We start from the raw sequence: 23,627 nt of genomic DNA on the forward strand, positions 1-23,627 counted from the left end.
TCACATAAAACTGAAGTTCCAGTGAAGAGTAGGTTAATTTTCAGAGTTCAGAGTACGGAATGGGAAGCACACACAGCTCTGTGGGAAAATGTGAAGGGGTGGTACAAGGCAGGCAGAAGTCACCAATCTGATGGCTACTTTATAGCAGCCAAAGTTTAATGTAAATTTAAAATGTTAGTAATACCATATTTACCAAAAAACTGTTGGTTTGGAAAACTTTTCTTCCCCTTTCTCTTTTCCCTGCTTACTTGGAGTACTGTCAAACACAGTACAAACCAGAACACAGGTCTACTCTATTTCCTACACAGGAAGAGCTATCTGCCAGCTTTTAAGAGAGAAATCACCATCACTGGAGGAAAACTGATTATGGATTATTTTGCTGCTGAAGTCAATACTGGTATATGTAGATATTAGTACTCACGCAGTATGTAACACAATCTTCAATCTCTAGTGTTGGAATGGAAAAGGGGAGTTAAGGACAGGCCAGAAATACCTTAATCACCAATGAAATCTGCAGCAGAAGCTTCTGGAGACAGCCACTTAGATTTATTTTATTTTTTTTTTTTTACCTGCCCTGGGGTCCTTGATTCGTGCAAAACTGATCTCAAAACAGATTAGGCAAACATATGGGAAAAGTCAACTATAGACTGCAGTTTTGGATGGTGACAATTGGCAAAAATTTTTAACAATGCCTTAGTCTGCTAGCAATCTAAAGAAGACTTTGAAAAATTTGCCAAATAGGAGTGAAACCATACAACAGCTTGTAATGGCATCAATTAGAAGGATGGCTTATGGGGATTCCACTGATAGAAAACCAAGAGCCACAGTAAGGTTTCAGTTTAAGGTAACAAGTGCTATTTGCAGTGAGATTTTTGAAAAATTACCAGCTGTTTGACATGCTTTGTGAAGATCAACAAATACACAGACATTTCCATGTAAAGACAATGAATAATAAACACTACTTTCACACTAAGACGTTAACTTACATATTGTAGTCAGACATTTTGACAGTCAGGGTACTGTACAAATGCAGGCACAGAAGCGAAAAGTGAGGCAATGTTAGGGGAAAGATTATATTAAAGACATATAAAACACAGAGTTCTAAATAGGCAGAAGTGAGCTGCGGAGGGAACACTCAGACTACTACTCAGGACTCCACTAAAACAAGAAACGTTTAACTCGCATACAGGATTATTTTATGATGAGGCTCTGCCTCGTTCAAGTAAATTCCCTCATTTCAATCTTGTTCGGGTCACCCTGACACCTTTTTTAATTTGTACATCTTTAAAGTGATTAAATGGCTGGAAAACCAAACGCGTATTTCAAGTGAAGAATCTGTTACCCAGTATCTTGGATGACTTGGGCAAACTCTGAGTGTTCATATGGACTAGGCACGTATCTGGCTACAGGAGATACTGAAAATTGAAAAGTAGGAAGCTCACAGTGAACATACTGGTGACAGAAACCATCACAACTGGGAACCAGCAATGAGGACTAAATAACCTAAGCATTGTCAGAGGTCCCATTTCCCAGGAATCCGCATCAGCTTTGCTTAACTTGACACTAGAAGAACACAGCAGAGAATCAGGACCAATGAATCTGTCCGCTGCGGGAAGCTGCTTGCCTCATCACCTAAACCGCTTTTTCCTTGCTGTTCAATAAAAACCTACTAAACAGTAGTTATCCGAGGTCTTTGTGATCCAGCTAAATAAACAACAGTGAGTACTGGAAGGAGACATTCATTGCTCCCCATTTTTTCCAAGCTGTTACCGTGTCTTTGCCACACAAGTAGAAATAGCAACAGTTCAGGTACTTCCTCTTAAGACAGCGAGGCAACCTTTAAAATGCCCATTTCCCAGGAGCCAGAAAGAATCCCAGTTTGTCACCAACAGGCTTCCGCTGCCTGGGAGGGGTCCTCTCCTCTCTGTCCACTACACAATTTATTCTAATCTACTTTGAACCCTTCCAAAATGCTGCGGCCAATTTTACTCAAGAAGAAAACTGTCAATGACATGCCTGATGAGCACAGAGAACAGTGTAATGCTTGTCTTATTACCACAAGCTCATCATTTTTGCACTGCTAGCAACAGCTGATGCACTAGACTGTGATGAAGTAAAAATATTAGCTGCCAATATACTCAAGCTCTTGGATCAGAAGGGACAGCCCATCTCATGGTACTCTCGAGGGCTGCCTGACGACTGATTTCATTCCTACCTCCCCATCTCTTCTTGCTTAGTGCAGTGGGGGCCCTGGGACATTGTTGAGATTTGTTCGCCAAAGAAAAGAGAAGTGCACCTGTCACTGTAGCAGGGTCAGGATATAGGAGCATTCCAGCTCAGGATTTAATACTGAGTGCAATTGCTCTAAAAAATTTATCAGGAGTTACTTTCTCGAAAGGATGGGTATTTGTCTATTTGACCTTCTTGCTCAGAGGCCAATTTGCTCCAGTGTCTATTCCAACTAATGTCACTTCAGACAACCCCAACTTTTTTTTTTTTTTAGGTAATACTATTGATGCCTACACACAGTTTAGTAGCGGGGACCGTACTTTGTTTACCTTTCTTGATTGTGCTATATGAGGACAATGGACATACGAAAAAAGATCTGTAACAGCAGGTCTTTTCCTTGGAAATGAAATGGATGCGGTGCTTTTCCTTCTATCACTTATGCATAAGGTCTCAAGACCTATTTTCAAACAGCAGCATTTTATTAGCTTTATTCTTTTTCCTCACCTTGCATGACCCTGCTGGTGATAAGAAACTGAGTCAGCACGACACTACTTCAGAAGCCAAAGTTGGCTCATACTTTAACTAAAAAATCCAGTATTAACACCTTGCAATAATTTGAAGCCAAGAGCTCAGATGCAATGACTTCACAAAGACAAGAAGCTGCTCCGAAGTGGGACTCAGGAACCACGCTCAGGTAAGGTGGCTTCCCCAAACTCAGCTACAGGCTGTACGCGACATGGTCAAATCCCCTCCTCTACAGCACGTTTCAATTTCTATTGGATATGACACACGTAATATCTCTCAGTTCAAAAACATTACAGAATCCCTCACGGTGTTAATGACCACCAAGTACTGTGTTAGAATCATGGGGAGACCACCAAGGTGCTACAAAACTACTTTCAGCATTTCCACAGGTAACTGAAAGCTAACTAGCAAAAGGTAAACCATCTTGCACCTCCAGTATTATTCTCCACTCAAGATAAAGCACAGAGGTGGCAAATATCAGTAACTGTGCAGTGTTACTGTCATTCCCACAGTCACTCTGCAGAGGACATTTGTTTCCAGAGGTGTCGGCTCAGCACCTTCTGTGAGCACTACGTTGAGTCCAGCCCCCCAAGCAAGCCTGACATTCCCTCCTGGCTTGTGTCAGCCCTCAGCACAGTGACCAACTAATGCACATTGAAGTGTCCTTCCTCCCCTACCTGAGGGAACAAATTCCTACTGAAATATCTGCAGAGCTTAATCTATAAGCGCAAGAAAGAGAAAAGGCAAAAAAAGACATCTGAGAGAGAACTGAGGAGGCTCCTCGATGATGCCAAAAACCAAACTCTCCCCTCCCCCCTTAATTACAAGTATTAATGGGAAGTAAAAACAAAACAAGCAAGAAAAACCACTTCAACCAGGTCAAATGTGTGTTCAAGTGGAGGTAAGAAACCACTTAAAGCTCTCACAGGATTATAAGACCTTTTGACAGGTCTGATAATTTTAAAGGCCTAATTCCATTACAGTATCTGGCAGCCTGCGAGGGCACATTTTACTAACCACAGGCCACCAGGTCATGACAGATGTTGACAGAAAACATTAAAGGTTAAGCAGATGTAAGACCATAAAACATTTCAAGCTGTACAGTGACAACGATGTTAAGTAGCAACCATGGTGCTGTTTGAGAGGAGAAAAAATTTGTTGGGTCTTTCCACCAACTGCAGGCCCAGGGAGCCGCAGCACAACCAGGTGGCCAGGATGGCCAGCACCAGCCATGCTCACCTGACAGGGCAATCCTCTTTGCTGTATCAAAGCCCAAATTTCAAACGTTACTTAAAATTCATAAAGTGCAAGATTGGACTAATTACGGTTAAGAAAACATACCCATAACAACAGATTTCACTAGTGCACTTCAGCCGGGAAGCAGGGGCAGCTGCTCTGCCACAGCAGCAAGGCAGGAGACCTCCCGGCACTGAGGTCTGGCCATCACCTCTCTCTAGCACTACAGCAGTCGGCCTTTGAACAGCAGCGCTCTGATCCTCACCCTGCCGCGGATCTAAGGCAACAGTTAAAACAATTTAGCAAGACACAGTAATTTTGCCTTGAATTCCCCGCAAAACTTATTCAAGAGATGTAATCACTGCGGGTGGCAACGCACACTTTAAACCCGCCTGAGAGTATTTCTGTAACACATTTACGTGGCTGGAACTCTGACACGTCATTCTGATCGCTCATTCCTTCAAGGTGTCTAGATACGATGACAACGGCCATAATCACAGAGTTAATCTTATTCCAGTCATTAAATATAAAACCTAGTATTTCACATTCCAAACTATTTAACAGAAAGGAAGGCATCACACAAATAACTGCCTCTCTGTGTGGAAGAGGCTTGAAAGCTGCTCTGCATACTCTCTTCTGTAAGTCACTATGAGAATATTCACAAAGAAATCTCTGGTTTTTTCTTTTCTTTTTTAAAAAGAGCTCCACTGAGTGACATCTATCTGGATAATAAATCACCAACACCACAAACAATTAAATTAAAAGCTGTTCAATATGTAACAGGGAGGGAGATGACTACTGACCAAATCTGACATACAAATAGCTTGCTAATTTGTCAGCAAGCCAAAATAAATGGAATGGGCTGGCTACAGGTGCAGGTAAATGCCTCAGAAATAGACATCAATAAATCATTTAGCTCCGTCTAACATTTTAGATTACAGTCATTTAACAAGAAGGACACTTTTGCCTTTGCCAACGTGATTCGTGAGTGCTTCAAGCGAGCCATTTTAAGTCAACGCTTAAGATGGGACTTTAAAACTTCCTTTTTCAGATCTCTTATAACCTACTCTGAACTTAGCAGAAATTATAAACTGTAACTTCTGTTCTGTTTATTGCAAAATACATAATCCAAGATTATACGGTATTACACACTAATGATCAATGAACTCTCCAAGTCCAAAACTCTCTCTGTGAGAAAACAAATGCCTGCCCCTAGTATTTTTTGTAGATTCAGAGATAAGGCAGCAGTTTGCTCAATGTCAGGCCACCCAGAAAGCCATCATCCTAGTCTTACTACATGTAAAAGCATCTATATGGTGGAAGGGTGAAACCAGTGCACCATTGTGTATTGAACGTGTTCCTTACAAGTATAATCACTTGGTCTTCATAATTCTCCATCTCAAAAATTTCTTCAAAAAGCTAGCCACTGGCTATCTCCTCTTTCTGCTTAAACACCATCTGCTGGGCCATTTTTCAAAGAAAATTACATAAGGAGCCACAAATAATAACAGACACAAGCTTAATTGCATGTTCAAAAGAAGGTCATCCTCATATTAAAACCAGAAACACAAATACACAAGGACCATCTATGCTTCTATTTTTCAAAGGCCTTAAAAGCGTATTTGGAAGCCATAAACTCATTTAGTAAAAAGGTTAAAAATCTCTGGTTTCTAATGGACTAAGGCCATATTAAAGTTTACATGAACGTTTCTGGTTTTAACTTGATTTTAATGCAACTTGTGTCTTATGAAGCTTATTACTTGACAGCCACAATTTAGATAGTCACTTTAAGGACTTTCCAGGTTAATCAGCCGATTAAGGAATTTCAGTATTTCCACCTGGAGGAATAGTTAGAAAACACACATAGTCATTAAGAAAGCTGACTGGAACAGGACAATTTATCAGTGCTTGTCTATGTGCAAGACAACGACCTGGTTTAGATGTTACCTCCAGCCTAACCTCCCAGTTGCCCTACTGCTAGAAAAACAGTAGGGAGGCATATGTACCTTTTTTAAAGTACGTAGGAACATAAAGGACTGGTGCTTACTTCCAAAAATATGTCAATTTATTACACCTAGGATAGGAAGAGCTTCTACACACAAGCAAACATGACAGCCAGGCACACTGCCAAACACGTATTATAAATCAGAGCTTACAGCCAAATCTGGACAGAACCCCAGTTATAGTGTCAAAGTTCACTAAGATATTACCAAACTTATCAAAAAACACAAAGGGTGCGACACAACCCTGTGGGGAGTGTCTGTCTGAGCGGGAAGGCTGGAGTTAAAACTATTGACGGCAACAAAACGAGAACGTTGAGAAGTATCCATAGTAGACCCCATTAACAGAACCAGGGAGACCTACAAGCTGCTCACGGCAGTCAAGTAACAGCCTGTGATCAATAGAAGCAAATACTGCTGGCAGATCAAGCAGGATCAAGACTACATAAGCCACTGCAATCTGTATGAATAAGTAAATCATGACAGGCTCCTCTGAAAGCCATGGTGTTAGGCCAATGCTTGAAAAACTCAACTTTCTTAAAACAGTTGGATAGTGTCAGTAGATAAGACACCAAAAGTACTGTTAACACCGTTCTTTGAAGTCAGGCTACAATATGGATAAGTAAGTGGCAAAAAAAAATGACACGGTGTTTTTTTCTTTTCCTGCTACTCACTAATGCAGAAATAAGGCTCTTGGTAAAATGTTAGATGTGTTAAAATCACTAAAACAAAGAACAGGCCAGTAAAGCTGCTTAGCAGAGCTAACTGCATACTGAAGAGACTCATATGACAATCTCCTGTTAGTCTGTTACCGTCTTGGGCTTGAGTAAGAAAAGATACCCAAGAATAAGGAGTGAGGGTTTTTTTTAATAAGCATCCCAGGTTGCCCTAGTTCTGCTTCTGCTGAAGCCCTACTCACTTCTTTTGTAACTACGTTAGATCAGAATGGTTTCGAATAGCCAGTACAAATAGTTTTAACAATAAGCACGCCTAAGAAGGAACCCATCCAAGTACTATAACATTATAATCAAATAGCATTCTAATGAGCTCAGATTTACCAACAACCGTGGGGTTTCATCTGCTCCCAGGATTGTCAACACAGAGTTGACAACAGGAGTCCAGCTTTCCTACCTCCTGATTTTAAGGGTTTTAAGAGATGTAAGGGGCACTGAGGAGGTAAAAAGAACACCAACTACTAACAAGAAAATTCAGGTAGAGGATTAGAAGCTGATAAACAAATCCTAAAGGTTATTCATCAAGTTGGTGAGAGCTGTACTTCAGTTACAACAAACAACAGGAGTCAGGAGCTTAACCGGGTGTCTTGAACATTTTGGTACTAATACAGAGAACTGAGAACAAAATTAACCTTTTTTTTTTTTTTTCCTAGTATAGGTAAAATTGTCATTGGTCACACTAGATTACTGTCAACAGAATGAGCCCCCACAAGCTAGGAATCAGGATTAGTAACACACTCCAGAGAATGCCAGACATTTGAGAATGATCCAGGTCAAGAAACAGAGAAATGTACAGTATTTATTACAGGTAGGCTGAGTGGCAGCCTTAAACACTGCTGAAGTAATTATTGTCCCAGTGTCACTCATCTTATTTTATAACTATCCCTCGTCTTGATTTTTAAGAAGAAAATTCTTCAGGGAACTTTCAATTAAAAACGGGGGAAATAACCCGTCTGTGTTCTTTCTGGGCTACTTTAGTCTCCTGACTGAATCCTCGGTGAAAGAGCATATGTACGTGCCAGACTGGCTGGCTGCTTTCTCATTGATGACAAACGGATACACACTCTTCACCATGCCCTAAAAGCTATTACTGCTTTGCTTTATTGTGCATTGGTGTACCTCTGATAATTATTGCAACATCCATTTCAGGTGAAGGCTAGCTCATCCTTTTACATTTTGGGTTAAAAGGTTTTGTTCAGTAACTTCAAATTGTGCCGACACTGAACGAGTCGATTTTCAGTTACTTCTTGAACAACTGCTCTATATACCTAAACAACCTTTTGCTAAAGCCATTTCAGAAGCAGGTATACCTGGTGGTATTTTTGTCCCTACCCTGCCATCAGAAGGGTCAAGCGCTATTGATGTATTTTTTCCAGAGTGTTAACTTTTAGCTATTTTTGTAAGGATGTGTTTGTTTTGGTCACTCCAAAGAAACGATCAGTAACTCCACACTACAGTGAAACAGACGCCACATCCAGTATTTTTTCATGGAACATTCTTGTTTCATCTGGAAAGGCAGTACAGGGAAAACCACCAAAGCAAACTCCAGGAAATTTAAATGACCCCACTGCCTGTCCTCTGATACAACAATATTTTTAACCCCCCCAGGGCATGGCTATGCTGCACTGTATGCTGTACCCTGCAAGGTATTGCAGGTAGCACACCATCCGCTCGGCCTGCACAACTACCCACACGGCCCAGCTAGGCTTATGATGCTCAGATCAGATCACCCAGCTCCAGTTCGGATAGCTCTGTACTCCAATGCAGCAATAGTTGAGCAGCACGGGGAGGAAGCCACTTTTACCCACTTTGTTTGTTTAGTTGGGTTTTTTTTCTTGAGCAAAAAAGCCTTGCTGTCCAGCTGCTTACAAGCAGTTTCATGGCGGTCTCTTAACAGCAGCTTCTTCTGCTTGTTCCACTCAAAACAGAGCAAAGTTCCACTTGCAAGAGCAGCCTCAGAGGAAGGTATTTCCTGTGGCAGTCTCTGTGCTCAAACTGAGAGGAACAAAACCAGAGACCATCATGAAGATCTCTGGAATGTCATTTTAGCAATGTTCCACACGGTAAGGTTTGGGTTTTATTTACACTCCCCCAGTTAGCTCCTTCCCTATTAGCTGTTTTACTTTTTAATATAATGTTCTGTCTTTTCTTGTGAGAGAAAAAAATTACAATTGTAAAATCCCATAGAGTGACAGTTTCCTGCTGGCTGCACTCTAGTAAGATTTTTCGTTGCTGATGATCAGTAACATCCCTTTTGCTGGTGTCCTGGTCACGAGAAAGCAGCCTTGCATTGTCACAGCCCCAGTGACAACTGAGGATAACATGGGAACTTCTGTGTCCTCAGCTTACCTTGTGACACAGCAAAACACTATTCTCTTGTCTTAGTTACGCATCGTGTAACTGGGTGGGGGGGGTGGGGGGGTTAGGGGACTGGATTCAAGGACTCTTAATCTAATTGCTATACTAACCTTTACAACAACAGAAGGCCTGTTTTGCCAGAACATTCTGTTTAAATGATCTCACTGTAATTAATACAGTACCTGTTACTACAACAACAAACTGTTCATTAATTGAGCCCAAAGTATCCTGTATTATTCTCTCATTATTAGTTTGCATGCTGCTCTTCTTCACTTTGTAACCAGCAGCTGTCCCCTGTGTGCTACACGGGGACAAGCTTTCTTGGGTGTTCCTGCAGTGTCCAGCTTAAGGGTTCCAGGACTAAATGCTACTTTTAGCACCAGTAATGCCAGTAAGAACACATGTGTTTTGCTAAAGTATGAACATGGCAGCATTCCTGCCAGGACCACTGAGACACAGACTCGCACAGGTTTGACATACGTGCCCATTCCACTTCAAGCTACGCAAGATGAAAGGTTTAAGACTACGTTTAAACCTCTTATGATCAATTTTCAATGACACTGTACCTTGCACGTTCAAATGACTTCTTTACTAAGTGGAATTTCACTGCATTTGCAGACATATTTCCCAAGAGTTCTTCTGATGGTTCCTCCAGAAAGGGATGAAAGTGGGATGGGTGGGAATCAAATTAATGTTAAGTATTTTTTTAAATCACAACTTTAATCATAATTTCAAAACTGAGTCTTTGGTAACACTCTTCTGTTGGCTTAAACTCAAACCGAAGCGTGACTGACTGAGTTCTTCTCAAGTAATTTTACATGAACCCAAACTTTTGTTTGCAAGTTCTACTGCATTTAAGCTGCCATCTTGATTTAAGTGCTAAGCAAAAAAGAGGAACAAAATTCTACTAAGCAGATCAGTGACAGCACGGAGGAAACATGCTTTTGTTCAGCTAAGAAGAGCTTCTACTTTTATGCATGGCTAGCTGCTGGTAATTACTGTCCTCACCATTATAAATACAATGAAGTCCTAACCTGAAGAAAAACTGAAGGAAATATTAGGTAACAAGGTAATTTCAGTTGTATCTTAATTTGATGTACTTCCATTTCCAAGTAGTGTTCCAGCCATGCTAATTGTTTCTCTTAGGTCATCCCAGCTTAACGATCTGGTTAGCCTTGCCTGACTTGAGACATGACTACTTGAAAGAAACTGCCTCCCCATTAACTTTTCTGTTCACAATCTACAGATTTGCAGAACAGACATAATTTTCTGTAGTTTCATGAGCCAAGATAAGTTGTTGTCATCCATGGGGGTTCAAATTGGCCAGACAGAGAGCATTTATTTCATCCAGAGCTGACAGATACAAGGGGGTTTTCAGCCAGATCTTATCGTGGGCTCACCTGAAGTCAGAAGAAGTACGTATGACCGAAGTCAACATTTGTTTTGACAGTGACTTCATTGGCCACAGGATCACTGACACTACTGCAGGCAAAGCTTATTTCACCTTATGCAGTGATATGATTGATCAAAGAGCTGCTATCTACAATAGCAAGTCTTTTCCCCTAGCAGACCATGCTGTCAATGTCTGAGTTGCAAACACTGAAGCTGTATAATTCCTTGCGTTTTGTTTTTTGTTGTGCACTAATATATATGCCATTTTATTCAGTTTCAACTTATTATTTGCTTTAATGCAAGTAACTAAACCAAGAAAGAAACCAACATCCTGAATCCCAGTCTGGCAGCACTAGTTTGAAACTTTCTTAAAACTCCATAAATTACATGCAAATTAAATAATCTGTGAATTAAAAACCTACATTTTTTACACAGGCAAAGAGATAAGCAAGCCACTTGTTACTACTCAACACCAGGGGCAAAAAACTTGTCAACTTGAATACCCGAGACTGCCATTGACACAAACGCCTCTTTGGGACCTTCTTGGAAACCACTTGCCACAGATGTGAGTTCTGCATGGCACGGGCTTTATAAAGACAGCTAAAATGAAATGGTGGCAGCAGTATCATCATTGCTGTTCGCAAAACAGCTTGTCACGTTTTGACAGTGCGAGCCAGGCTGAAGTTGGAGAAAACACCACCGACAACTGCCTTTTGGCTTTACGATTGCAGATACAATGAGCAAAGCTGCTTGTAAAATTTAAACGGTTCGCCCCCTAAATTAAAAATACGGGAACGTCCAGCTAAATCAGCCAGCCGCGCACCTCCTTCCTGCATCCCTAAACGCCTCCAGGAGCAAGCAGAAGGAAGGGTGGCTGTAGGCGAGCCCGTCCCAGTTTCCCGGTGGCGCCTGCCTGCCTGCCATCCCCTCTGACAACATGCAGCAGTGCCTTACCCACAATGCACCCTCGCTGGCACACACACGCACACACACACACGCGCGCGCACACACACACACACACACACACACACACATGCTCCCAGGCAGGCTGAGCGCTAACACACACACACACGCGCGCGCGCACACACACACGCGCGCCCCCACTTCCACACGGCCGGCCCCTCTCCCCCCAAAGCAACCAACTTACCCACAAGTTCTCTGTCATTCAGAAAGCCTACAGTCTTCCTCTGCTCCCCCTCCTCTGCTCGCCTGCCTCTCTCCTGCTGCAGAAAAAGGCCACATATGTCTGCAAACACTTCTAGGCAGAAAGCAGCCAGTGCAGAACAAAGGCAGCCGGGGTTGCCTTCATCTCAGCACAAGGCAGCCAGTAGCTATTTTCAAGCTTGTTCGCTCTCCCCCCTCTGAGGGCACCCTGCTCTGTTTCTCCCTCTCTCTCTCCTCTTTGCCTGTCCAGCTACTGCACAACACACATCAATTATTCATTGCTTGTCTCCCGGTTTCCAGGCAAAACCAATCACAGATGGAGTCTTGCTAATGGGCTCATGCCGTACTTGCCAACAGGCTATTTGTGCTCAAGCTACAACCCTCTAGAGACAATAAAGAGAATCAGGTTAAGCTTTAAAACTTCACACGTACGCGAACAGACCTAAAACGGCAATATACATGTAAGCATCCCTATGACATTGCTTAGGAGTACGTCTTCAGCATACAGCATGGCAGAAGGCTGCTTTAAATCTTCTGAAAGGGTTTTAAGAAAATCAAACACTCAGAAAAATCTCACCTCAGCTGCATGTTACTGATATTGATGGTTTTCTTTTCTGTCTCTAGTGATCCATCTCTTGCTTTCCCATTACACCTCTCCCTCCTGCTCTCATACCCATGCACGCACACGCACGCACACACACACACACACACGCAGCCACAGCCACTTTGCCAGAAGGAAGAGAGAGAGAGAGAAAGAGGGGGGGGGGGGGGGGGAAGGGGAGGGGGGGGGGGGAGAAGAAAAAAAAAAAAAAAAACACCACCCAGGCAGCTCACATTTCAAACTTGCAAGGAGGGGTGGTGCTTAAAACGCTAGGACAAAGCCTCCGTCTCTGGCACCCAGCCAAAATACTAAAATAAATCCCCTCGATCAATTAATTGGAAGCAACACTTGTTCGAGTCCGCGTAACAAACCATTAAGGGCACTGGGGCCACAAAGTCTTTAGATTTGGGAAACCTCATCCACTTGTTTCCCCCCTACCCAGTTTGCTGAATGCTGTTGACTAAATCCATCAAACTAGTCATGCTAATTAGCGTCCAGAGCAGCCCCGGCGGCGGAGCAGCGCCCGGGTCGGGCGGCCCCCGCGGCCGGGAGTTTCCTTCCGGACCGGCCGCCGCCCCGCGCCGCGGCTGCAGATACCGGCGGGCCCGGGGGGCAGCCCGGGGGGGGGTCGGCCCGCCAGCCGAGGGCAGCGGCGCCGGGGGGGGGGGGGGGGGGGAGGGGCACGGCGGCGGCCAGCGCGGTGCCCCGGCTGGCGGAGCGACAGGCGCCAGCGCTGCCCAGGGGAAACTGAGGCACGCAGGCGGCGGGCGGGGGTGCTGCCGGCTAGAATCGCCGCCACCAGCGGGGCAGCCTTGCGTGGGCTGTTTGCTTGGGGGGGGGGGGGGGGGGGGGGCGGCTTCAAGTTATTTATTTATTTATTGCTCTGAGGGTTCAGTGCTCCACCCCCACCGGCCGCCCGCTGCTCCTGGCGGCGCGGCCCCTTCCCACGCCGCTCCCAGCTCCGCGCTGCCCACCCGGAAGACTTTTTAACACAAGTTTCACGTATCGAACTGTGGCACGACGCAGCCTCGAGCGGCCAGAGTTTCAATTGACAGTGTCAAAGAAGAAAAAAAAAAAAAAAAAAAAAAAAACCAACAAACCAAACCAACCAGGCAGCTCATGTGACAAGCTCTCTGGTCGCTCTCCGAGGGAAAACTGGCCGTTTCAGTTGTGGCCGGCGAGCACCGGCCTCTTCCTGCCAGGCTCCTGCGGTGCCGAGCCGCTTCCTTCCCCGGCGCAACCTGCGCAAAGGCACCGCCACCTCTTAAAGCGCTCCCGGCCCTGCTGCAGGGAAGCCAGCAGCGGCCAACCGAGCGAAAGAGAAACAGCAAAAAATAGCAAGACTTCATCAAAAATATCCTGGCTCTCCAGCAAAAATTCCTTTCGGCGAACGGAACGGCCTCAGCTTTCCTTGCCGTGCTTACGGTCACTTACCCGTGCTTTGTAAACACCTTAGCGCGCAGAAAGTCTGCGACATGACAGATCGGAGCAGCAAACTATCACAGATATCAAAGAGAAGCTCTTCTCTGAAAAATGATTCCACAAAAAAGCATTGTCAGATTTCATGTCCTCTTCCCCCTCCCCCCGCCCCGGAATCCGCTTCAAACAAGTAAAAGGTACGTGTGGCTCTTCGCCCAACTTCCACTGCTGACACAGGAGCTCAAGGTCAGCCTGTCAGACGGGGTTATTGCTTCCCCTCAGCCACCAGACTGAGCAGTACTGTGAACCAAACCCTCAATTCTGCAATCTCAGAGCTGCACAAGCCCAACCGAAGGAACACTTCTTAATGACATGGCTGCTACAGGTGGTACAAAACACAGCACCGGTCCGCTATCCACAGCGCACAGACCGTTATGGCGCAGGCAAACCTCCAGCGAGGTCCACAGAGATCCAGGAGGACCCACGGGGCTGCTGGAACAAGCTCTTACACAAAATGTAGTTTCCATTGGAGTTGATCAAATTTTAGAGTCAGTCACACAAAAGGAAAGGAGAGAACCTCATACCACTGGTTTTTTATTGCCTTTCAGAGTGGACAGATGCTTTAAGGAGCTGTAAAGTATACAGCTAGGCTGGCGCAATAGATAATAGCAAGCATGAATTTTAGAGATCTGGCAAAGCAAGAGAAGTACGTCAATAATCCCAAACCAAGGACCAAAATCCCTGCTAACGTAACTGCACTGAGTTCAGACTTGGAGGATGCGAACAAAATTTGTAATTGACAATAACACAGACATGGAACATGCATTTTTGTGCTCGTTTCAAATTTTACTGTATTTCCAACATTTTCACATGGTTTGTAAACTATCACAGTCTCATTTCGTATTTCCAAAAAACACACAAATCAACGACGACAAGAAGGTATCAGGCAGTTGCAAGGTCCCAAATATCGAGACTGGCTCCTTCCTCATACAAGCCTCAATGAAATCTTACTTTCTGAGGGGAAAAAATACTTTTACTATTTCTGTATAGAAAACCCATACTCCCCAGTAACCTATTTTTTTCTCTCTAACTACCATCATAAGTAAGAGGATTGCCTTTTCCCCCCCTCTGCAATTAAATGTTCTTTCTCGTGTAACAGTGTAAGTTTCTCTTTTAAGCTGCCTGTCTTTTCAGCGGAAGTGGTTTAGAGTAGACAAATCACTTATCTAAAAATTATGTACTTACTTCTCCTTTGACAAATCTTCAGCAGGTTTCTAATCCCACCCTGCCACTTGAAATATCACTTTCTGTGATGACATTTGAGTCACAGTTGTCAGAAGCATCAGGCTCTGTAGTTAAATGGATTAAATCACACTTCATAGCATGCAGTATTTTGAAGAAGGAGTGGTTTATCATTTGTAAAAATTAATCATAACAGTTTTTTCTCTAGGGCAAATTCCCAATCATTTTTAAAGATTACTATGTTTAAGCCCCACTGACAGCAGTATGTCAAATTACATCACAGGGAAGGTTATCTCAGGCAGTGATAACAAGCCTCACCGAAGACATCTACTACTGGGACCGTACTGGGAAGCACCTTCTAAATGCAGGGGTGGGAGAGCAGACTCCTTGGCTCTGCTGCGGGTCTGGTGGTGTGCCTGGCCGCTCACGTCCTGAGCGGCTGCTCTCCCATGGGGCCAGCGAGATGCTCAGCCTCACAGGGGAGGGGAGACAGGGGGTCGGGGCATCGTTCAGTCCTACCAGGGAGAAAGATGTTTATTTGGGCCACCTCTAGCCGATTAAGGAGAAGAGTTGGAAGATTTTTTCAAAGATGTTCCATTTACCTCAAAACAAGAGGCAGCGTTTGGCCATTTAATGTATGTTGTCAGTGCCAAGCAATATTACTGATCAGAATCCTCCCAAATCTCAATCCTGTCAGTCACCACTTGGCACAAACAAATCACCAGCAGCACATCCATAAGGCACTTGCTCTTTGCTCTCCATGCCAAGATGCTTCTCTCTGGAGAAGCATATTTTTAAGAAGTCAGAAGTCCATCTTTAAGTCATGCTGGTGCAACAGATTTTTATGGTGAACAAAATAATCATGTGGATAGATTTGTATGTTCAGGTGCCTTTGCTCAACATAAATAGCATGATGCTTATCTTCAACTAGCTCAAGCGAGGTAGCCTTTGGGTGCAATCCTCACTTCTCTCCCTCCTTGCCCCTCTTTGGTGATACTGCAAAAAATGAACCAAATACATGAACACCTGTGATAAAGACGCAGACCAACAAGAGGAAAAGAAGGAAAGGCTGCAGAGGGGTGGAGATCAAATCTCCCGCTTGGATGCTTCAGTATCAAGTAGACTGCACAAGGAGGACATCATCATGTTTTACCGTAACTTCATTATGACAGGTGTGCAGAGGAAAAAGCAGGAAAGTTATTTAGAGAAAGAAAACATAAAGGGTAAGGAAATTCTCTTCAAGTAGCTGTAATACCAGTTATTGGCCACTGAGTCATAATATAACCCTTTAGCAATGCAAATTTTCTATGACCAAAGATTTAAAGGTTTATCTTGGGGACCAATCTTTATTCATCAGAGTCTTGCCGCACTGCTGAACACAGCAGGGTAGCTCCTTACAACACTTGTGTAGAGCAGGTTATTTGCCCAAGAATTAGTTCCCTGGATATGTATATATTTTACTATTGATTCAAGGGATTCAAAAAAACTCTTTAGAAGGCTTACAATTACATAGTTGAAATACATAGAATACATGGATCAGTGGCCTTGTGGATTTTCCCTAATGTTTCACAGTAGGTTGAGTCAGTTGAAGCTGTTAGAAATCACAGGGCTGCATCCCAGTCAGAAACCAACCATGTACTTGGGGAAAAAAAAAGAAAAAAAAAAAAAGAAAAAAAAAAAAAGAAAAATCCTTTGACTCTGCGTCAAGTGTCTTTCATGCATAACCCATTTTTCCAGACTCAAACCAACCCCATCCAGAGAGAGGCGTGAGAGGAAAACCCAGTGTAAAAAGCAAAGTAAAAAAGACTTTTTAACGTGGTTTAGTCCTGTCTTGTTTAAGGCAAAGATTACTACATTGCAGAGATTACTTGTGGCTAAAGTACTTACCCCTTGGTCCCCCCTTCTTTGTCAAGCTTTATAACAAAGGTAGGAAAGTTGCAAAATAGGACAACACAGCATTTCATTTCTCCTGCTGCTGCCCATGACCACTGCTTGCTTGCACCCCTGGCAGCTACACGTTTTGACAGACCCTCTGATCTGAACTACGCACCTGGAAACAGCAAGTGCTGTTGGTTTGGGTGCACACAACAATTGGACCAAAACTCTCAAAACCTTCTGAAAGAGACTTATACCCTATTTAACTTTCAAGACCACAGAAATGCTCGTGTTCTTGTTGGCCCATTATGAAAAATTGTTCCTTCGAACCTATGCAGAGGCTCTGGATAGAGCTGTAGGCACTGCGATGAAAAACACCTCTGTCAATTGCCACAATCTTTGGAAAAGGAGATCTACCTTAAATCCGTCTTATAAGATGCAATGTTGCAATTTTCTAATTTCTATTTCCTTCCTTCCTTCTTTTGATTAAATGTCTTTACCATGCGCAGGAAAACAAAAAGTTCTATAAAATTACAATGAAATATGGGGGAGAGCCCCCCCCCCCCCCCCCAGAATTACAGACTGAAGCCACATTCATCTTGTTCATAACTTTGGTTCTCTTCAGAGCTATACTTTTGAAGAAAACTGAGAAGCAAAAGTAACCAAACCATGCAGAAACAAAGAATAAAGTACACTAAGGAAAAATCACATCTGTAATGTAGGATGACAGCCAGAAGAGAGGCTTTACAGGACTTTTAAACAAAATAAAATAAAATAACAAATCACTAAAAAATCACTGTACAGTGACAGCATCAGTTCAGAGCTGTCTCCAGCACTGTTTCACCTGCAGCAGAGCTACTGCAGCTGCCCTCTTCTACCCCAACTTGTCAATTAGGCAGTTCTAAAGACAGATGGAACATACCCCACCTGAGATGCTTTGCCCTCCTTTCACTTTACCTAATTTGCTACAAATACTAATGAATGTTTTACAAACTGCTTTTTGTGACATGGGAGCTTTATTCTTTTTCCAAATTTTTAAGATGTCAACTTCTAGATACTTCCATTCAAACTCCTTGGTAAACTGGAGCATGGCACAAATGTCTTCAATGCTCATCTCTACTTTCAGTGCCTCTTTTGGCACCTGGGCTAGAGTTCATGACATCTCCTCTAGAAAATCAGACAGAAATAGAAATTAACTTAAGCCCTTTCCGTTCTAAATCACATTTTTCAGCATGACCAAGTGGATTTCTAAAACATCCATATTTTTCACTAAATTTTCCTTCAATACTTTTACACCACATCTTGCAAATTGTCCAATTTTGTTCATATAGTTTATAAATTTTTAGGCTGCTACCACGTTGGGGGAGTATCTGATCAAATGTTTCTTTAGATTTCCAACTAATCTTTTAGCATTCATATGTTCGTCAAAGGACTAAAAACTGTCATACATGACGCAAGGCTTTCAAATGCAATGAGGATTGCTACCTCTCTTTCTTAGAAAGTTTCACTGTGCACATTAATAAAACATATTTTTCTGCTGCTTTTTGAGAGGCTCAAGATTATATTCTCAGTCGAAATATTTGTTGCAATTGAATGTGTAGCCATTCTTAGCCGAAGCCCCACCTCTGGCAAGCTGTGGGTTAATTAGTTAAGCTTCCTCTCTCCCTGCTGAACAGTTGTTCAAGGGGATAAGGAGGCAGCTCTGAAGACAGCAACCTAATCAGCTCTCACTGGAAGAAGGCAGAGAAGTATCAGAACAGCAGCTTGTGAGGCTGTGAAAGAGTAAAGGGATGCAAAAGAGTAAATTAAACTGAAGCTTGGAAAGTAGAAGCCCTGCTAGGGCTCCTGGACTTTCCTTGGCATTGTAAACCCTGTTTGTGCTGAATATTCCTCATTAAGATCTCAAAAGAATACGCCCTTCTTGAAAACAGTCAATCCCAGTGCCTAGATTAATTTTTCCTCCTAGGTTATACATGCATTCATCTCCAGTTGACGCTTCCTATTCCAGTCCCATCCTTGAAGCGGTGCTGTGCGCTGCTCAGGCTTTCTGGGGACTGGCTCAATTTGAGCCACCCTCCCCTCTGCATAATCCTGTTGGCCCCATTTTACTGAGCTGCCCCTAATCCAAAAATGGGTTTGAGAGGAAACCCAGGCTAATTGCTTATATCCTTTTTTTAATTATTACTTTTTAAAACCAATCCACTAAAATATGGAAAGTATCAGTAATGAGAAGGAACGTGTGACACAAACATCCTGAGCGGGACATAAACGGAATAAGAAAAGATGTAAAGAGAAGATATGTCCTTCATCAGCCACAGCATTTACACTCTATACATAGGAAAGTTAATGAGTGCCCTTTTTCTGTGCTATGAGTGAATGGTAAGAGCATTCAAATGAGAAAGTTGAGATGCAGTATTCTTTTTTATATTAAAAGAAATAAATCTGTGAAATCAACACTGAACGTCACTTGCTTCAAGACAACTGCGGATTCTAGAAAACCATCAAAAGTGCATATAGATGTTTAATGATGCCATATCTAACCTATGAATGGTTATATAAATAAAAAAATAGATAAAAGTCCAAAGTTACAAATTAAAAGGAGTTAAAAATTGGTGGCCACGCATCACTGTCTTGGAAAGCTTCCATTCTGCAATACAAAGGCATTCATTATTTGGAGGCCAGCTCATGCTTCTAGCTTTGTATTTAAACAAATCCATGTACCATCATCATACACTTTTTATATCAATCTGCCAGAAAGCCATACAGAGTTATTTTTAGCAGACTGTGAGATAAAGTACAGTTTAGCTTGCAAAGTAGCCTAATAAGGCAAAATGTTCTTGGTGAAGACCAAATGCAGTCACTGTCACTCTTCTCCCCATACACTAATCAAACTCTAAGAGCATCCCTTAATTTTTCCCATGTACTGTGGATGATTACTGCATTAGTAACAAGACAGAACTAGGGGGATTCTTTATTGTTTTGTCTGTTTTGATAATCAAACATACAGTGATTGCAGAAGAAAGGAAATGGTCTGAAAAGAAAGTAGTTTTGTTCAGATTTGCAAGGAAACATTTCAGTAGACAATCATTTTAAGAGAAACAGCAGCTTAACGTCAGTTTTTGCTTTCAGAAATTGGTGAACTCCAGTCTCGGTCAACTCCAAATGCTTCAGGCCTCGTGCTTTTTCAGTGCCATGTTTCCTTCCACCATGCTGGCAGTGGAACAAAGCTTTAAAGTGGATATAAAGGACTCTCAAGGAGCACATGGATGCTTATATATCAGCAAGGATCTTCTTAAAACTAAAAATGTTCCAAAATCCACTGGATTACTTAGAATATGAGAAAACTACGCGTTTTGACATAAGGTGGGGGTGGGGGGGGGGTGGGGAGGGATAATTCTGTAGCAATTTATGAGAACAAGATTAAAAACAGCAATTAACACAGGCTTCTATCTTTAGTAATTATTCATATACCTGTTTAGCTGATTATAAGTCGTAGCTCCAGGCTGTCTGCCTGCATCACTAGGACACAGACAGCAACCTTTGCTAAATTGACTCCACTGGCTACGCTCACGCTGCAAGAGCCGTTTTCAAGGACAGATGTACAATGTTATATGGGTACAGAGACGAGCAAATTAAAGATGGGTGTTCTGTCAGGAAAAGGACTGAAGAACTTGTGTCAGCATTTCCCTACATTAATAGGCCCTCAGATTTTTAACCCTTCACCACCTACCTCTTAAATTTAAGAAGCACCTTCCTTATACAGATAGCAGTTACATCTTCTCAAATAAAATTATGAAAATACAATAGCTCAGAACAAAATACAAGGGCATGCATTATAGATAACCATGTATCTATAGCTATATATAGATAGAGTCATGAAGAGCTTTTAATTCTTCTTAAACTGTGACTCATTTTAAAGCATCATAGCTTGTGGGTTAAAGAAGCTGTGAGTAGCAGAACATGAAGTTACCAGAACACATTATTGCCACATGACAGAAAGGTATCTCTCAAGCTGATAAACGTCCAGCACATGCCTACCAAAACACTACACATACATTTTGGATTTTTTCTTTTTATCATCTTAATTCTACATAATTCTGTTTAAAGCAGTACACGTATTTCTTTAACAGAGGCTTAAAGTCTTTTAGACCTACTCTGCTCTGAGAAGCGTTTAGCAGTACAGCCACAGAAGAGAGCTATACTGGCAGCCGATATGAAGCACAGACACAGTTCATACTGGCAAGGTGCTATGTCTTATATTGCCTTTATTGGCTTCCCATTGAAATTAAGTTTACAATCAAGGGATTATGTGATCTCACTAAAAGAGAGCTTCTGGCACGTATATAAACACTTCTTATTTCACTGGAGGGTTTCTAGCACAGATCTAGTCTACTTTGAGACTAAGAGCAAGTCTACACCTTGCAACATTCGCACGTCAAGACTTTTTAATAACTCATCCATCTGTTAAATAATTTACATTCTGTTAGAATATGCAGCAATACTATAGCTATGAAAATATACTTTTCTATAACCTGGAAACTATCCATCAGTATTAAACAGCATTTCTTACTTCTCTCCCGCAACACTGCATGGAGAGTTTCACAAAAGTAGTGCTTTAACGATGTACAGGCACCAGAAAGGAATCTTGTCCATAAGAGACACTTTGAAATAGCTTGATCAAGTCCAGAACCTTTCCCTTTCCACTGTGAATGACAGGAACTGTCTTTTTTTGTTTGTTTGCTTGTTTGATTTTTAAATAAATCAATGTGCATCAGGTTAGTATTTCTGTCTAATATATACAACACATCACCTTGGTAGGCTGACTGTCCACAGCCAAAGGACTGAACATTGAGAATTTAACAGCTTAAGACAAAAGCTTTAGGATGGGAGGTTTGATGATGACCCATCTTTAATGAAGTCTTCAAATTAAAACCAGAAGGATTCTGTGTGTTCCCTTAAGCTGTAAATGTGGTTTTGCTTTTTGTTTCATATTTAAATCCGCTGGTAAGTAAACATTAGAGCTGAACACATTCTCTGGAAGCTTAATCAGACAACTATTTTTATTCACTTAATTTCTTTTAATTTCTTAAAGTACTTAGAGAATACACACTGAAGAATCTCCCCTTTAGCTACAAAAGCTAAAGTGAAAGTTCAGGTGTAGCGGGACTGACTTAAATGAGAAAATACAATCTGGAGAAGACCCTCAAAAGAAATTAAAATTTTGGATACTTTGACTTAAGAGGGCATAATTGGGGTCTGATTTTCTAGAAGTCCTACATCTCCTTCAGCTAAAAGTTAAACATCTTTAACGTGTATTTCCAAGAACTGAGGAACCACAGGTCATTACTCTGCTTTGGGAATTGTGGCCTGTACCACCACAGCTCTTAACTTTCAACCAGTCAGTCACTGTCAGCTCTTCGAACTTTTTACTGACTATTGCACCTTTTATCACCAACATTTTAAATTAAAAAGTACTGGCAGGTTATTTAAATGAGGTTTAATACATGTTAGTGTTACTCTGCAGGCCACTTATCTTGGCCCAGAGGACTGCTGCCTGGAAAATGCTGTGCAGTTCTTTAAAATGACTCACATCAAATCTTTCCTAAAAAAAACATGTAATATGCTTTCATCCCTGCAAAGAAAAATCAGTAGATTCAAAGCAATTTGCTTTTACCAAAGGTAGGAGAAAAAAAGTTACAAAAGTTAAATCTCTTTTTACTTTGGGAAAGGGAATAGTAGACATATTTACAGAAATATACGCTAACGGAAATAAGAATCTGCTTTATGCTTAAAGACAGTTTCTGTCACGAGGGATTAGAGACACTAAACCTTCAGGAGGCAGGTACTTCCAAGAAGGAAAGGCAAAGATCCTACAGTGCCTCAGATCTCGTCAAAACCATTTCTGTTTTCTCATGCATAGGATGTCCTCTCCAAATTGCCTTTCTCTAGCTTTGAATCACCATTACAGTCTTTGAAGACAGTCTTCTGGGTAAAGACCTATAATTTTAATATTTATAGCCTTGACAAAATTAGGGTTTATATTCTAGTACTATCTCCACTCTCATCTGCCATCTCTTTCTGGGATTTAATGGTAGCTCTTATCTCTGCTGAAGGAGCGAAGTTCAATGAACTAACTCCTCACTTCGATCAGAACGGAATAAAAGGGGTCTGCCATAAACTCCTGTATCAAAATTAGAGAGGGGGAAACAGAAGCCAGCTTTACAAAACCGGAACAGAGAAGTTAATGAGTACCCTTCAATACTGCTCCTCAACAGCTTCATCATTTAGAAGAGAGAAATGACTGCTCAGCAATCTGAGAAAGACTTATATATCTCCTAACACTCTTGGAAATCTTCTCACGCTCCCGGGAGTAAGGGGGAGAAAGATGGAGGGAAATACAAAGTTGGTCACTCACTTAGTTTTTACATTGCTAGAAAGAGACAGACGGGAGAGAAAGAATCCTAGTTTCTCCGTAACCCTCAATATATCACTTCTGTGCTCCTAGTCCCATGCTAAACACATGCCACTGAGTGCAAGCCATCTCCTGGTACACTATGAGCAAACTATTTCGAGTCCACAGCACAATTTTCTTTTTCCACAGGAGGAGAACACACTTTTTCTTGGGTTCTCCATGAAAGCAACCAGCATTTACTTCAGTTTTGCCTCATTTTTGGTAGCAATTCCTCTACGGAAAAGATTGTGAGTAGGTGACGACTCCTGCTTCAGTTTTTTATTGGCTCCCCAGGGAAATCACGTATGATAACACTTCTAACCCAGTTCAGCTCTGTTGACCTATGCTCTCTCTACCAGCCTCAGTATGAAAAAATCCTGACACATACACACATACATTCT

General features: G+C 42.2%; 1 protein-coding gene across 10 annotated transcripts in view; it reads right to left on the minus strand.

Moving 5' to 3' along the window:
• Positions 1-23,627, minus strand: part of ZMIZ1 (zinc finger MIZ-type containing 1) — a 307,512-nt gene that overhangs the window by 82,549 nt on the left and 201,336 nt on the right. The window contains exons 1-2 of one of the 10 annotated variants that reach the window (XM_056351249.1): positions 12,216-12,360; positions 11,622-11,697 (exon numbers count right to left, since the gene is read on the minus strand). The exons of 7 other annotated variants lie outside the window; for them this stretch is intronic. Coding sequence is in view for 1 of the 3 variants with exons in the window: in XM_056351246.1 (XP_056207221.1) it covers positions 13,674-13,716 (43 nt within the window). In the remaining 2 variants the exon portion in view is untranslated. Of the gene's footprint in view, positions 1-11,621; positions 11,698-12,215; positions 12,364-13,673; positions 13,813-23,627 lie in introns of those variants that run through there. 2 more of the 10 variants (XM_056351246.1, XM_056351250.1) reach the window with 2 other exon arrangements.

The sequence above is a fragment of the Falco biarmicus genome, chromosome 9 (assembly GCF_023638135.1).
Source record: "Falco biarmicus isolate bFalBia1 chromosome 9, bFalBia1.pri, whole genome shotgun sequence".
Lineage (NCBI taxonomy): Eukaryota > Metazoa > Chordata > Aves > Falconiformes > Falconidae > Falco > Falco biarmicus.